Source organism: Semicossyphus pulcher, unplaced genomic scaffold, assembly GCF_022749685.1.
Source record: "Semicossyphus pulcher isolate SPU_LCO1_2020_fin unplaced genomic scaffold, fSemPul1.0.p SCAF_1, whole genome shotgun sequence".
NCBI lineage: Eukaryota > Metazoa > Chordata > Actinopteri > Labriformes > Labridae > Semicossyphus > Semicossyphus pulcher.
This window is the reverse complement of record NW_027211603.1, coordinates 10,079,806-10,097,090: the sequence shown is the minus strand read 5'-3', so window position 1 is coordinate 10,097,090 and position 17,285 is coordinate 10,079,806. Positions and strand designations below refer to the sequence as shown.

General features: G+C 40.0%; 2 protein-coding genes across 2 annotated transcripts in view; one reads left to right on the top strand and one right to left on the bottom strand.

Moving 5' to 3' along the window:
- Nucleotides 1-213: 213 nt before the first annotated feature.
- LOC138590258 (RNA guanine-N7 methyltransferase activating subunit-like) lies at nucleotides 214-2,972 on the bottom strand. The gene is made up of 3 exons (XM_069660875.1): nucleotides 2,884-2,972; nucleotides 2,500-2,670; nucleotides 214-1,765 (listed from the first exon to the last, which is right to left on the bottom strand). The coding sequence occupies exons 2-3, from the start codon at nucleotides 2,667-2,669 to the stop codon at nucleotides 1,510-1,512; spliced, it is 426 nt and encodes a 141-aa protein (XP_069516976.1). The 5' UTR covers nucleotide 2,670; nucleotides 2,884-2,972; the 3' UTR covers nucleotides 214-1,509.
- Nucleotides 2,973-3,534: 562 nt separating this feature from the next.
- Nucleotides 3,535-17,285, top strand: part of homer2 (homer scaffold protein 2) — a 37,030-nt gene continuing 23,279 nt past the window's right edge. Inside the window, exon 1 of the mRNA XM_069662187.1 lies at nucleotides 3,535-3,943. Coding sequence (XP_069518288.1) covers nucleotides 3,939-3,943 — 5 coding nt within the window. The 5' untranslated portion in view covers nucleotides 3,535-3,938. The remainder of the gene's footprint in view (nucleotides 3,944-17,285) is intronic.

Genomic DNA, 17,285 nt, shown 5'->3' with positions numbered 1-17,285 from the left:
CCATTTGCTGTGAATGCTGCTTTCCCTTTCACGCAGTACAGTTGTTCAAGCCACCAGGTTTAATGTGTCATCCATTAGACTGATATCAAAGGATCAGCGATGGAACTGGTGAAAGGTGGCTTCAGATTATTAATGAATTCTGAGCTGCAATAAGAGATGTGTAATTACAGCTTCTGGGAAAAAATAAGGTGATCCACACTTTGATGAGTCACATGTCAAATTATTTTATTACGTCAAATCATACCCAGTTGTTGTAAGATAGGTTGCCAATGCACCTAAACTTACCTAGGTAACAATGGTCAGGTTATTCTCATTGATAGGGAACACTTTGCATGTTCATCTTACAACCACAACTTCATAGACAAGCATGTTTGATTACTTTTTCTTATTTTACAGTGCCAAACTGGCCCCTACTCAAAGCAGTATGTTCCCCAGTAAATCAGTTGTTTCTTGTTCATCTTACAAACCCTATAAAAAAGGTTTTCCCTCTACCCCCGTCACAAATCTGAGCATTTGATGCTAAAAAAATTGAGGTAACATTGCTTTGTCTTTTTAAATTGAAGGATTTTCAGTGTTTTGAAGTTAAAAAGATAACTTTTTTTGTTTACTAGAGACATGTACAGTATCTATCTTTCCACCTTATGTTTGAATCATTTTCAAAAGCCTCATGAACACTGACAGATTTCATCGTTTTAAATTGCTGCATCTTTACAAAACACCTTTAACCCTCAAACACTAATACAGAGTAACAGTTTGTTAAAGTTTGAGCCTCATAACTTCACAAAGCAGAACCCCATGTTAAGAAAATACATGTTTATTGATAACAGCCCACCTTACAAGTATCTGTAGATAATATTGTGACAGAAAAAATAAAACTGCATTACATATAGATTTCTCAAATTCAGATTCACTGTTTGCTACAATACCGTCCTGTATAATTAATAACAATCTGATATCCAAACATGAAAGATGACAACAGCAAAACTATCTTAACACAAAACCACCCCTCATTCAAAATCCCCAGTTGTAATGCGATTGATTATTGTTAAAACGGCACACATAACTGAAATATTGAGAAATTTATCAGTGGGAGTTGAAGTACTGAAAAAAGGAACATGTACAAATGTAATGAGGAAATTTAATATAATTACAGGGCTGAGCAATATGAGAAAATAGTACTGTTTTTATGTAAACAGTAGGTAGAGGTCAACATTTTTTAGCCATCACATTACAGAAAAACTCTCAGAAAAATTACCCAGAATTTCATTCATAAATGTTCAATGTAAAGCAATTAAACGGTGTCTCACAATATTTGAAAAGTTTCACACAAATACAACAAATTAATCATATTTATACATTGCTCAGCCCCTTGCTGAAGCTGTGGCACTGAGAGCCACACAAAATGATAATAATCAACAGCTGCACATTGCCACATATTGTATTGCAATGCAAGTTATGAGCCTGCCAATAGTCAAAATACTGACAACACCTGAGAGTTTAGAGTAGAGACTAGTAGCGGTCATGATGTGGTCTCTGATGGTGAGAGTTGTATCCCTGGTTGGAGCTTGGAGGGCCCGATTGATACCCACTTCCATGACCCCATTGCCTGTCTCTATCTCGGTCTCTATCTCTATCTCTATCTCGGTCCCTATCTCTATCTCTGTCATGCCAGTTTTGCTGTCCACGCTGGTCCCCTCTCCAACCCCGGTCTCCTCCCCATCCTCGGCCTCCTCTCCACCCATGACCTCCACGACGGTCTTGGTACCTAGATGGAAATCGATATAAATTTCATCCATCTTCAACAGCACACAAAACATAAATGCATGCATTACATGGAATATGTAAAAACAAAGACTATATAATCAAACACATGTTGTTTTATCAATTTTAAAAATGGCTAATCAGATTTTGCAAAAGACCAAGAAAGGCCAAGTATATCTAGCTCAGAACAATTGGTTTCCCGAACCACAACGAATAAAGAAACCAGACTTATCCTGAACTTGAAATCAAAATAGTTAACCTGTGTCTTTTAAAAAACGGTGCACACCACATATTTAACAAATAAAAGCCCCTTTACTACTACTACTACCACCATATTTTCTGGAGGCGCAAACCCCAGTTAGTCACAGTGTCTAATCCCTCACGTCATTCAATTTCTCGGTAGAATATTAAATCAGTGGAATTGCAATTTAACTGTAATTTAAGCTTTAATAACTTTAATTTACTTACAGTGTTGCAATTATTAAATCATATGCCTCCTGTCACTGCTCTAAAATCACACACTTGCATATTTAGATAACCTGGTTATTAGACATTCGGTATTATTAACAACACTATAATATACAGTTTTCACCGAAACCATGAAAAAGTGTGTAAATTACGAATCACAAATTGCGCAGTTTTCTTAGATCCCCCTCCGTTAAGTGTGATTTAAGGCTATGTAAAACAAACAAACAAAAAAACAATGTTTTTAGTTTTTCCGAGCTAATGATAAATTACCTGTTATCCCTGCCTCTGTGGTTTCCTCCTCCACGACTTCTCCAGTCCTCGACGATGGGTGGGGTGTCGGCGGGACGGTTCAGATACTCCTGGTACTCCTGGTCCTCTGATGAAAATCTGTGGGCAAACAGCTCCTCGTATTTCTGCAGGTTCTCTGTGGTCTCGGCCATACTGCAATGACAGATAAAACACTAAATAACCGGTGGCTATCATGGCAAAGCTGCTCAAACTATACGTGTGTACCGCTTGTGTTTGCTATACTACAAGCCAAATTTCCACGCGGAACAATAAAAACTAGACATATCATGATATGATTGGCTAGCGTTACCAAAAATAGATACAACATTGATACCCCGATTTTAAACGCTTATTTTAAATACATACCTTTCTACAACGTGAACGTTGTTAGCTTTAGCTACACAGTAATAATAAATACCATGACACAAACAACTTGTCGGAAGAAATGCAGTGCTAGTCCGTCACCGAAATGATTCCCCAGGAACACATTGACATATTTTCACAGTTCCGGGAGCGCGCGCACCTGAAAATGATTGACGGCCGTTACCTGCCATTTGGAAACGGGATCAACGGTTAATATCAAATCCTTTAAAGTCTTTTATTTTAGAACAAATGTTGCCTTTAAACCTTACTTTAAAACAAACACTTTAAGCTGAATAAGCTAATTAGTGGCGAGGCCAATCGCATTAATTTGCTTTAACCCTTGTTTCGCCTAATTAACGCGAAAATGCCAGCTGCTGAAAGCTAACGTCAATTAAATATGTAAGTACGCTTGAATTTAACGGGACAGCTATCGTTGTTGGTGGTTTAACAGTATGATTTTGTGAATTATTTTCGGTTTCAATTTTTATATGGTTTCGGACCACAGTTTTGGGGTAAAACACCTACTGAAACCGCAGACACACCACAGGTTGAAAAAGTGTGGGTGGCTCTGGCAGAAGCGCGAGCAGGTGGAAGCCACTCCGTGTCGCTGCTGCTGCCCTTCAGTGAAATACAATCCCGTTGGGGAGGGAGAAACTCTGCGCAGCGAGCAAGCAGTGAAACGCAAACATTAACTTAATTCATCAGCGCCGATTGTTTGAAGGCAGCGTGGAGGGAGCCAATCCGAAGTGGGATTAATTCTGTGGCGTGTGTGAAGAGGGAAAACAAACAAGCAAAGAAAAAAACTTCCTGAAACAAGCGGGGTTCTGTGAGACTGCGCTTGACAACCCGGTGTATCGAGTTTACGAAGAAGTGCTCTCATTTTTCAGTTGTCTCTCAACAGCAAGAGGACTTATTCGAAGCTGGCGGACGGGGAATGAACTCTTTGGACCTCTAATCATCTGTGGACTTTGACTGCGCTTTCACACATTATTTTCCACTCAACCAGCTGCCGATTGAGCCTTACATATTAACAGGAGTTGTTCCTCAAGTCCGCGGCAATGGGGTGAGTAATCCAGAAAGCGCTGCCCTTCAGAGCGCCTCTAATGACACCTGCACTGACTGACATGGTATGCGTGTGTGCCGTTGAAATTACGGCAACAATACCTATATAATTGTCCACTCTAATATATGACAAGACTTATCTTAAATGTGATTATCGATGTCGTTGTTGCCCGATGCTTTCCTGTGCGTATTTGGAGCTAAGGAAGACCCCAATTTACTCTTTTACAGCCAGATTATTTGGGAGCATAGAAAGTGGTGTCTTGGTACATATTCCGATTTTATGTGTGAAAGAAATGTAAAGCCAGATTACTAATTAGGGATTTATTTCTAATATCTTAGCCAGATTTGAGGTGGTAAGGTCTAATTTCTTTGTGAATACTCCTCCTTATCTGTCTGTAGGATTACGTGTGAGAGGGTTATGATGTCAGGTGTCAGAGTCAACACTGCCCACTAATGAGAGATGGTACTTCTGGGAGTGTGTGTATTTTGTGTGTTTGAGTGTGAGTGTTGTCCACAAGGCTGGAGGTAGTGTGGTGTACTCCCACAGTTGTTTACAGTGCACAGCACATTATTTTGCCTCCATAGTGTACTGTTGTGTTAATGTGGACTCTGTGGCTCAATGCCGTAGTTATGCAACCACACCAGCTCTCTTTGCATCTACATACATATATACTGTATACCACTGAGTGTCTTTCTGAAGTATACCTAGCTGTGTTTGCATGGCTTTTCACTTAAAAACATTAACAACTGCAGTCATGTGATTTATTTCAGAATAAAACCTGTGCCTTAATGATTTCTATAAACCTTAGACACCTTGATTTAGCTGTAAAAATATAAGACAAGCTGAGAATTGATGTTCAACAGTAAGGCAACAAGTGCCACAATATGCAACAGTGACATGTTTTTTTTAATGTGTAAAAACCAGTTCAACAGTCCTGACTTCTCAAGAGTTTGGCTCACTCATCAAGCAGGTTTGAAACTGAAGTGAGTCAGTAGTTTTGTCATGAGCCTGGCCCAGCAGCAGCAAGACAGCCAGTCGCAAGCAGGAGGTCACACCTACTGACAGAGACATGGCAACAAGTTTCCTTTCTCCAGTTGCCTGGTTTCAGTATGTGCCAACCAGTAGTATCAAGTGACAGCTCAATACTTTCTGCCATTCTCTAAAGCCACTGGACACAAACTGGTAGCATTTGTTTAGGGATCGTCTCATGTTTTTTTCCCTTAAGCATTATTATTTTAATCATTTGTTTAGTGTAGAACATCTCAAAGTATTAAAAAATATAAGTTCTCAGAGCCCGTGTCAAACTGTCACAAACTCTGTATAACTGTCTAATTATACATTTCTAAATGGCTAATTTCCATTTAATTGACCATTTGTTCCAGCTCTAACTGAATCATGATTCGGTGAGTCATCTTATCTGTAAAATGTTACAGAAAGCGATAAATGCTCTGCCCAATTTAGGTGACGTTTTTCTAATATCATGTTTTATCTGACTCTGAATGTTTTTTTTATTTATCATTGGAACCTGGGGTTATACTTTATTGCTGTTTAAAGTAATCACTTAAGCAACTATTGAATTGTTGCAGAAAATTGAATTAATCATCAGTAAGGCTGTCTCTAGGGCTACAGCCACAGACTGTATAAAAGAAGTGCACGTAGCAACTGTGGTGACATAGTTTCATGGACCACTGTTTTGAAACTTCTAGGCCGTCACCATCTTATATATTTTTAAACCAGAAGTGACCATATTTGGACGACAGGGTGGACACACATTGCTACGTGTCCTATCCTGGTTGACAGGTTGCAGTTTAATGTGTCAATCACAGGTAGACATGGCCTTAGGCATACCCTGCTATACGTTCTACTTTACTCTAATTAGGGCCATAGTTTACATGAAGAACACCAAGCTGTTTTAAAAAGACAAGGTAATAAATCAGTTGTAACCAGTGGAGGCGCCGCTTTCTCAGCATCAAAAAGAATGCAAGTTTCAAGTTCTGCATCAGCTTGACTTTTAAAACTAAGAAGCTAAGTCCTCTTCTCTCAGTCTGTGGCTGAAACTCACTTTGATTTTAATTATCGAGTAATCTGTGGTTGATTGTTTGTTTGTTTTTGTGGTCTCAAGCCCAAGGGGACTTGATTAATTTGCAACAACCAGCATTTTAATTCTAAAAATGCCAATTTTCTAATTAAAGGACATTAAGAGAAGCTTTCAAACCTCTCAGCTCAGAAGTGAACTCGGGGGAATTGCTTTTTTTTTTTTCAAATTAAAACAAAAATACTAAAAAGATTCCCATAATATATCTGATAAACTACTAATCAATTAATTACCTTATCTGTAATCATTGTAGCTCTTTATTTTTAATTATTATCTTGAATAAAAGTGTCAATCAAGGTTGAATCAATATGCGTGTCTAATTGTGTCGCTCATTACCGCCTGATTACACTTTGTAATGATGCAGTGTGTCCTGCCCTAAATGACTAATCAATATAGATAGATAGTGTGTGACGTAGTGTGTTTAACGGTGGGAACTATAGATCGTTGTGTTTTTATAGATGTCCTTTTATGCCTCTTCACTTCTAACTGGAGTTATAAATTAACCATGAGCCACACACACACACACACACACACACACACACACACACACAGATTAACTCCCTCAGTGTCCTGTCCCTAGTCTAGCATAGATCTCTGATCATGTGATCTATCGGGGCCCTCCTGACCTTGACACAATTTGATCTTTGTTATTGAACACAGTTAATAAACTCATTGTTTCTGTGCACAATCCCCAATAAAAAATCCAAGTAGGTCATTAAATAGTGTTTAAAGAAGTTGTAGTGTTTGTTATGGGAGTTTTAGTTACACTTCTGCAGCTTAACTGCTGCATCTCAGAAATTATTCCTAAATAAAGCTCAGATTGCCCCAAAGCCCCACTTTACTGAATAAGTGGTCCCATAATAAGCAAAGCAATCTGCGTATTGCTATTTAGAATAAGCCATGCTCGAGCAGCCCAACGCAGGGATAGATGCTAATCTGCTGGCTGGCCGAGACTGACCGCTGAGGGCTTAACACTCATTGATTAGGCTCGCTGACATGTGACGTGGCAGTGGGTCTCTTGTCTGGCGGTAGGACAGTGACCGAGGCTTTAGGCCCTAATCTGAGTGTGTGTTCTCCGTCTGTGGCTGAAGGCTGGAGCTAATTGTTGTAGAGGTGTATTAGGGGAGTACAAGCAGGTCTTACAGTTAAGAATCATGGGTAAATGAAAGGGGACAGACTGACGGATTGGACATCTCCTCACCAGATGGTTGAGGCCTAGGAGGCCATCTGCTGCCATGCTGTGCTTCTGTGGAGACTTCCTCACTTCCCTTTTCTCCGAGCTCTCAGATTAAGTTGGAGTCTGCATCATATTGAGTCAGTGTGATGGAGGAGGACCTGCTGCGGTTGCTGGTTTGATTCTGGCCGGCTGCCTTTGTTGCATAGGATTCTGTCCGTCTCTCTCCTGCCAGTTTATTGAGCTGTGCTGGCATGGAGGTACAGTTCAATGTACCGTATGACCAAAACATGGGTAGAAATAATGAAGGTCACCTTTAATAATGGTAGTGAATGTTCAGTGACAAAATGTCCAACAAATAAAGTACAGTGTTAAAGCAATATAGAAAAACATATGGTTCCCCCAAAAGTCCCAGGAGGATGAAAGGTTAACAAAAGTTACAAGCAAATACAGTAGTCTCTGAAACATCCAATCACAAGTTCTGTGAGCCCGATATGACGCGGTAGAATCGCCTCTCTTTTTCAGACTAACCATTCAAAACCAAAAGACTCAATTAAAAAAGCAGCATGTATTGTTTTCTGTTTTGTATTGATGAATTGCTTCGGTGGCTAATTTGTTTTCAAAATGAATTAGTTTTTTTTCTCATTTCATTGATTCAGCTACGTATCTTGTAATGATAATAAAGAGCAGGTATGAGCTCTAATGCTGAATTAAGCTGAACAAAACAAAACTCCTCGTCACTGTCGATCTCCTCTGCTCACTTTGTTAACAACATTTCAGTCCTGGAAGCTTCATAAATGTTTCTTCATGAGTTCTGGCTGCAGCGAGCGTTAATGAAGTGAGGATAAGGGATCATTGTCACTGGTGTGAGTGTGTTGGATCTCGGTTATTGAGTTTTTGATGAAATACACCTTTCAAAAAGACTAGGGTAGACTAGGGAAGGCTAGTGTGTGGGAGGTTTGTTGTAATAGCTAACTATCTAATGAAGATAAAATAAAACATTGAGACTGCTCATAAAATAGAAAATTTGCAGCTGTTCATTTTTCTCCACAGAGCCTTTCAGTATTAATGTTTGTCTCAGTCAGCACAGATTATTGCATGCCGCAGTAAACGCATGCAAACCTGCCCTTTCTCTACCCTCCTGCCATCATTACTAGATTAGCGTGTTTGTTGCGATAAAAGCCCAGGTGTTGTTGCAGGTATGATCCCACAGAGCCTTCCTCTTCTGCCTACTTTGCTTGTTCGCTCAGACAAAACGCGGCTCTCACTAATAAGGCCGCTCTGCTCTCCAGCTGAACCTCCACTATTCATCTGACACATAAGCGGGATTATACCGGCTAATGAGAATCCTCGTTATTAAATTCAGTTTCTTGTGTTCAGAAATGAATGCTGCTTCGGTCATCACCACACATTTGTTTCTAATTCACCATCCTCACATTACAGGAGTCACCAGATCTGCGCACCTTGCGACCTAGATATGAGTTTCTCATTTTCCCTCTTTGACAGATTTGGGAGAAGATGTTCTTTTGTTACTCTGCGCTGCAGAAAAGCCAATTGTAACTTAGTGTATTGTTGTGAGCGCTTTGAGAGGGAGTGAGGAAGGATAAGTGTCAGTATTCCCTACTGCACTGTAGATATTTGACAAGTGACTAATGCAGCTTTTGTCACTAAAGTTCTTTCAAAAGACAGAAATGAAAGTTCTCTGTATTTTTCAGAGCACTTAAGTTCAATGACGGCAATTTATATAAATTCTGCTAATGGTGATACAGTTCCCCTCCAGGCACGATTTCAAGTGTGTAAAATGACTCTGCTCTGATTAATATTACGTTAAGCATGGTTTTTACACATTAAAAGTGTCTGAGTCTGGAAGCTCATGGCTCTTTCTCCATCAGTGAGACATAGTGGATCAGGCCGTGATCCCATCCCAGTTATGATGACCAGTGAAAGAGCTTCAGAGGAAACATGGAGAGAATCAGCCGGACACGCTTGAGCCTCAGATGCAGCGTCTGTTGTGTGATTAGCAGACGTGTCAGAGTGCTAACTCTTGATTGTGTTTGTTAGCTTGTTAGATTATAACTGGTAGTGGCTAAAACAATGTAAAGAGCTTTTTAATATCTGCTATGAAGTTACAGTGTTTGGTTGTGGTTATAGTGGAAGGAAGCTCCTGGGTCAGATATACAATATATATATATATATATATATATAACATATATCCAAAACTGCTCACTGTGCTTTGTGCTCTGTCAGAACTTTCACTAATGCAAACTCTTGATGTCTGTATGTTGTCATCTACGTTTGAGTTTTCAGGTTTCTTTGCTGATTTTGTTGCATTAGAAAGTGATTCACTCTTGAATATGTCAAGTACCACATCTGGTTTTCCATGAACGCGTCTTGATGTCAAATTTTAGAGACAGGCTCTCTGCTTACAAACTCTGCATGGATACATTTAATTGATTTAAAGTCAGACATTTTAGGGGACATAAACTTAAACTGACAAACTCGAAGATTTCAGTTTTGCTCCATTTGACGCTACCTACTGGCGATATGCAGTAATTTTGAGAGGACACTTCCTAATTTAATCAGACGTCTATGGTTGGCTCCCTTTGTCACGGTTGCAACTCTTGATTTTCCTCGCTGACGGTCGCTTTCCTTTTTAGACTGTTTGCCTTCATCTGAGCGTCGAACTTGTTTCTTTTTCCTTGGATTTCCACTTATATTTGAAGGTGTGTCTGTAGTCTTCGATCTTTTCTCCGTCTCCGTTACTCGCAACATTTACAGAAACCGGAAGTGAATCCACTTAGCTCCGCCTACCCTCTCTGGCAGACCAATCACTGCTGGGTGATGGAAAACGCGTCACTAATTGGGCGCCGCTTGTGATTTTTTCAGCAAACGTCACCGCAGACAGTCTGTAATAATACTATATACTGCAAATGCAAAGGCTTTCGTCAGTGGGCCATAGGCTCAATCACCATTGTGTTACCTCATTCGGCGATAGATAGTGACTTAACAGGCATTTATTTACATGAAAATCTTTGAGATTATCACTTTAAACAACACATTTTAGAGTGGAGTGTATCCTGTAAGTTATTAATGTAGCCCTGTGAATGTCCTGCTTCAGTGCCTGTCTTAGTGAGAGAACTTTTCCTTTGTGAATTTGACACATAAGTGCTTGAAGTGGTGGAGTTATGTGTTCACTGCCCACAGGCTACATGATGCACGTCAGCATGCTAAAAAGAGTCCTAACGCTGCACTGAGTGTTTTTCCATCAGATCTCTGCAAATAATGTGATGCACTTTTCAATTTCAACGTCAGTTCAGGTTTATTGTTTTGCCTCCAGAGGGTTCAAAGGGGCAAAACATATTTCTAAACAGGCCACTGACCCGGTGAAGTCCCGCTGCCAGAGAGATGCTGTCTCTCTAATGAAGAGATCCTATTATGGTGTTACAGGCTCATTCATTACGCCGGGCCTGTGGGTCTGCAGCCAGTAGTACCTGGATGTACAGTTGACTAGTTTATTCCTCCTCAGGCCATTTCGCACTCCAAACATGGTGTTAAACCCAGACGTTGTGTGGTGATGCTATCTCTCTGCTGACCCATTTAGAGGAAGACTTGATACCTCTGTTACAATGCTGCAAGTTTAGATGAGCATACTTTTTACTTGCATAGTCTTGCATTTAGTCATCAACTAAAATGAATCAAATTTACATATTCCTCTTCCCCACCAAAGTTAGAGTGTTGATGCAGATTTCTCAGACCCGGGGAGACCTGCTAACTGCCGATTGTCTCTTTTCCCATTGCCAGTGTAGTATACCCCTATGGGTCTCTTTTCTGCTGCGTCACCATGTGACGTCACAAACGTGCCGGAAACAGGGTTAGTAAACAATAGTACGCACAAAAAGCTTACATTATACTCTTTGGTAAGCAGCATGGAGGCCAGTGAAGATGTTACTGTGGTTAGGTCTTTATTGTGTCTTTTACTCATTCAGTCTATTTCTCAATCTCGGTGCAGACAAATTTAAAACGATGTTCGAGCGCTGCTCGGACGGAGACGGAAAGGAGGCTTTGTGTTCCCATCATTGCTGATCGGAGCTGAGACGATAATTACCCGGGTCTGAAGGCCGATTGTAACCTTTCCCACTAAGCAAAAAATCCAGGCGTTAGTGGGTTTTTCGACCAGTGTGAAAGGGGCTATACATAAGTATCTGTTTGATCCTCGAAATGTTTTTGTATCTGTATTTGTGCAGGTTTATGTGCTGCCTCCAAGTGGTTTCTATGACTTCTGGAGGTAGTGAAGTAGCATTATTTTAATGCTGCTGATTCATGTTACACAGGCGACAAAGCCTGTTTGTTTTGTGACTTTAAACCATTGAATATTTGCCCTACAATCCCAAATAACTAATCAATAACAACTGACAGCTGTCTGGTTCACTTGGAAAAAAAAATGTAGGTGTCTGTGATTGATAAGGAAAGTTTGTTTGAGGAATGAGACCGGAGTGGATTCTTGAACTCAGGAATCTGGACGAGGCCGTTCTCTCACTCGCTGAAAAAACACACCTGAATTCCACAGGTGTAGCAGAACTGAAATGCAATGTGACAGCAGCCCCTCACATTAATCCACAGGCAAACTCTGCTGCTGTTATTCATGCTTCATCCCGGTACACTGTGTCATCCTGCATCGTTTTAAAATGTCTTTTTTAAGCAGCAGGATTATCTGGTTCTTAGCAAACTTGGGCAATGTGTAGGCTAACATTTCAAAGGATTTAAGAGAACAAGAGGCAGACATGTTAGTCGTGCATCACTTGAAATACGGCTGCTCCATGTTCCTCAGAGGTAATAGTGCATTTATTGACTGCTAACCTGGCAGTCTTGTGTTAACAGTTTTCTTGATGGTTTTGTTTGCTGTTACGTGTGATTTGGTTTCGTCGAACAATTGACTTTGTCCTCTTTTGTTTTTAATTTATTCTTTTGCTGGTTCACAGCTCGATTGCTGCATCACGAGTGTGGATGGGCCTGAAGTGTATGTGTAGGTGTATGTAGGCATAGACAGTGCAGACTCACTCAAACCTGCTCCCATCCCACACACACACAGTAACACACACACACCTGTAAATTATTTAAACGCACCAGATGGGGACAGAGCACCCAACAGTCAGTGGGACGCAGAATTCAGCACTCAAAAGACCCAAATGTTGTCGTCTTCTTTTTTTATCCACAAAATCAATCAGCCTAATGCTTTTTATCTGGGCAAAGCAGATCACTGGATTCCACCAACAGTTTGTGTGAGTGCATCCATGTGTTCAGCTGTGGCCTTTCGCTTCTCTTCCCCTGCCAGTGCGAGCTGGCTCCAGACACTGCCACTGCAAAGGTCAGCGTGTTTGTGTGTGTGTGTGTGTGTGTGTGTGTGTGTGTGTGTGTGTGTGTGTGTGTGTGTGTGTGTGTGTGTGTGTGTGTGTGTGTGTGTGTGTGTGTGTGTGTGTGTGTGTGTGTGTGTGTGTGTGTGTGTGTGTGTGTGTGTGTGGTTGGCTGTGTGTGTGTATGTATGTAAAGCGACAACAGTGATCTGTATAATGGGGTTTTGTTGTTCCCAAAGCAGATGAAGACTGAGATTAGGCTTAAAGGGGGCAGTGAATTTATTAGGCTTTCATTTCTGTGAGAACCATAATCCCAATGGAAGTAAAAGCTTTATTAGCTCATGAATTGTCGCTGCCTGCCGGCCTTTCTGTCTGTCTATGTGATATTATTTTCACCAGGTTCTCATTGTAATGCATTAAATAACACCTTTGAAGCAGTTGAATGTCCTATTGACAACTTGCTTTGCCAGTTGCTGTTAAGCAGCAATGACACCATCTGCACTCTGTTAATAAAACTCTAGACTCACTGTATAGGAATAAAAGTGTATTCATGTTTCGGCTTGCTTTAACAGTCTCTGTTGGGTAAAACGTTGGGCCTTTTTCAGAACAAGCTCTCGTATGATTTGGATTGAGGCTCATTTTTCTAAACACAATGCCGTGCTTGAAAAAATTGCAATATTTGTGAGGCTTTTTTTGTGCATGAATAATTTTTTGCTTTGCCAAGCAGAGTGGTCGTGCCATGTCGTCCAGCTCAGCCACCCTTGTGCACGCTCCACACATTTTATTGAAAGCCTCCATATCATGAAAACAAACGTCAGGCTGAGAAGTGAAAGCAAAAAGAGCAAGAGCAATACTAGTAAGGATCAGGGGCCGGATTCACAAACCAAAAGAAACGTTCTTAAGTGCAATTCACTGTTATTTTCTTTAGAATAGTCTTATTTCGTACAAACTTCTTTATTTTCTTACTTACAAACCTTTTAGATGAGATGAGCTATGTATGTAAATTAGGCGTCTCATTATTGACTATAAAGGACCAAAATGTTATTTCACTTTATTAAAATGTTAACTGTCACATTTGCCAACTTTCTTTGAAGGGGTGTGCATAAAACTGACATGACACGTTCATAGCCAAGACATGACACCTGTCATGAACATTGAATGAGTCTCTATGAATGTTCATGACTGTTGTCATTAAGTGTCATTCTGTCAATTATGTCATTTTTAATGCAAAGTTGATCTCAAATTGATCAGGAGGAATTGGTTATGATAGTTTTTGGACTTTTTTTTGTCGCCATGGCTACAGTTGTCCTGCTACCTCCTTCAATCAGCTCGCTTCCCAGTTGGCTATTGTGTCGTTCCACGTGACAATCCACAGAGAGCGTGCTCGGCTGTCCTCGGGGTTCCCCCCACACAACGGGGTAATGGATCCTAAATATTGAACATGTTTAATATTTACCATTTGAAATCGGTGCGGCCTTGACAGCCTTCCGAGCAGATCGGGGGAAGTAAAATCACTCTTGACATACCTCACACCACAGGAACATCTGGAGAGATAATCTATAGAAGCATCAAAAAATGAGGACTTCCTTTTCCACCTTTAAGTAAAAGCTAAAGACCCAGCTCGTTCATGAACACCTCCACATTTAATGATGTTGATGCTATTGATGATGTTGATGATGATAATATTGAAGATGATGATATTTAGGATGTTGTTGATATTGATTAGATGATGATATCCATGACAATTATGATCTTGATGACTTTGTGCATTGCCTCTGTGCACTGCCTGTTGACACCTGTGTCTGATCGGAGCAGTTTGTTGGAACTTAGTGACTTTGTTCCCTCCTGTCTTGATCCTTGCTTGTGCTGTACTAACTCTTGGAAGTACGTCGCTTTGGACCAAAGCTTCTGCTAAAGTTTGTAACATTGTAAACACACAGTAAACACGCAAATCAAAAAATGGATACAAGCTTTTCTAGGTTTGAGAGTTTTGTAAGAAGCAGCGTGTGCCCAGTAAACTTCATCAGTCTGAAAGCCATGTTCTCGTCTCATTCTGACTTCCAAAGAGCCACTTCTGATCCATCACCCCCATATTCTTCCTCTGCATCCATTATCAGGCTCTCAAGATGCCCTCTGACCCCTCTCATCCAGCCACTCCACCTAATTATTCCTCACTCTTAGAACTTTGTAGAAGAGCAGCTCGATCCACCTGCACTCACCTTTTGAGATGAGAACTTGTAGTGGGTAATTTAAACCTGCTGGGTCCAGTCCCTGAGGAGCACCGCCATTACAGGAAGTGCAACTGGTTTCTCACAATCGGCAGCGGTGTTCCTGCTGTTTCAAGTGCCTCTATAGATGAAATTGAGTGTACGGGTGAGGGTAGGTCTGCACTTGTACAAAACACTTGAAATGTTCTTGGATGTGACAACATGGCTGTTTATGAAACGGCAAAGTGCTTTCTTTAAAATGGCACATAGATTTGATCTGTAATGATTTATTAATTAATTTAAAAATGATCAAGCTGGTGGTCTTACACTGGATAAAATATGTGAAGCTTTCCCATCTTTACCAGTCATAAAATGCAAAGATTAAACATATTCTTACCTGCATAATCTAATGTAGCATGCAACATTAGCCTTCAGCAGGAAACACAGAGAGAGGAGGATTCTCCGAGCATATTTCACAACAGCTTTCAACTCTTGACTTCAGGGTCATGGCTGCGGTTTTCTGTGCGTGTATACATTGACAGAAAGAGAGGAGAATCAGTGAATAGAAAGCCACTTGTTTGCGTACGTCATGCAGGAGAGGAGCATTTCCTCTTTGTTTTCAGCCTGTGGACTTGCTGGGAGGCAGATTACTTCACCCCCTGAGAGATAGATGACGTGATTTTGTTCGGGAGACGTGGAATCTTGATAGCTAATTGTGGCTAAAATTGTTCAGTGAGCGGACTCTGAGGCACATCAGTTTTCCATTACTTATTTTATTAACATGACTTCCTCCTGTCTTGGGAATAATTTTTTCCAACGCACTTACAGTTTGCTCTGTAAAGGTGTTTCAACACTGCCGTTATTACATTATTTAATTGAAAGCATTATTTTACCATTGACGCTAATGGCTTTTAGATGCTGTTAAACCTCATAGTGCTCATATCAATCATTACTATGTTAGTGTTGGAACAACTTTGACTCCTGGCTGTACTTGTCCTGCTTTCATTTAGTTTGAAATACTTCCCCTGTGAAGTTTTCATGGCCACTCATCCCTTACATTAAACATAAACGTTTCAGCATTGCCAAAGAAAAAAGTATTAAGAACTGTTGTGCAATCATCTGAACAAAATGCTGTTTTAGAAATAAACGTTTTTGCACACTGCTGAAGGTTAGAGAGAAGAGACGTGTGTGAAGTAGTGCTTTCTAATAGAGCTGGGGGATGTTGAGAACATCTTTTATTATATGGAAATTTCAAGATGTTCAAATATACAAAACACCGCTATGCCCAATTAAATACATTCTGTTCTACTACTTTCTTATACATAAAACTCATGTTAAACATTTTTGTTGACGTGTGATATCAAATATAATGGACATATAATGTTTGATCAGACTGACATGTTTACTTTGTGTAGCTGTTGGTACATTTGTATGATGTTAAAGACAGAGTATTATAGAGTCATAGATGTTGATGATCAATGAATACAAACAAGTTTAAACCTGTGACTACTTTAAGTCACTGCGGCAAAGAGGGAGACAAACTGGTTTCATACACTACAATCAGGATTCCTGTGTTTATAGAAACAGCTCAACATTTTAACAAGTGTTATTCAGACCTGGGAGGAGGGTCTGGACTAACCCGGATGGATGGATGGAACACTAGAAAGGAAAGAAAGGAATATATACATCCAGGAATTCTAACATCAATAATAAATGATAATCTCAACTACATTCATCTTAAATATCAACTAACATGATTCTAAATATAAACATATCTGAAAAGTAAACGCACTCAAGTAAATCTAAAACTATCTAAAAAAACATTACAGAGAGGTAGAGGTGTTCATGTACCATACAGTCTTCGCAGTTGTAAATGTGCAATTAAAGTGTATAGAGATGTTAATGTGCAAGTACACTGATGAAGTGGTACTAAACGTTCAAGATGAATTCACCTGTTGTTGTGAAATCTGGGATTACAAAAAGTTTTTAGGCAGTTATGGAAAGTTTGTAAGTTAATTAATTGATTTATTAATGTATTAAATAAATTGAATTGGCAGTTTAAAATTATTATTTCATTAAAGTATCACTTATTTTGTATTTTCCTTTTATAAAAAAAGATGTGCCCAGGGACCACAGATGTAACAGATGTAGCTATATAGCTAACTCTGGCCCAACAGTTGTGTCTTGCATGGCCCCTGTCGAATAAACTAATAAACTCGAGTAAATGAAGACATTTCCCCCACAAACTGGTTCCTTAACAGTACACCAGAAAGCATGAAATACAAGGTATGACTTACAACATTTCCTCTTCAAGAGTTGTTTGTTTGTTTTTCTCTTTGAAAAATGACAAGTGAGAGAGTGATGATATTTTTATCTCTTTTTTTCTTGCAAGACGGTGAGGTGCCTCTTGTTTGACTGTGTAACCACAAGTAGGTAATTGTCTTGATGCATTCGGTGCACAGGGGAAATCTTCCATTAGACTACAGACACGAGTGAAAAACAAGTGCACAGTCTC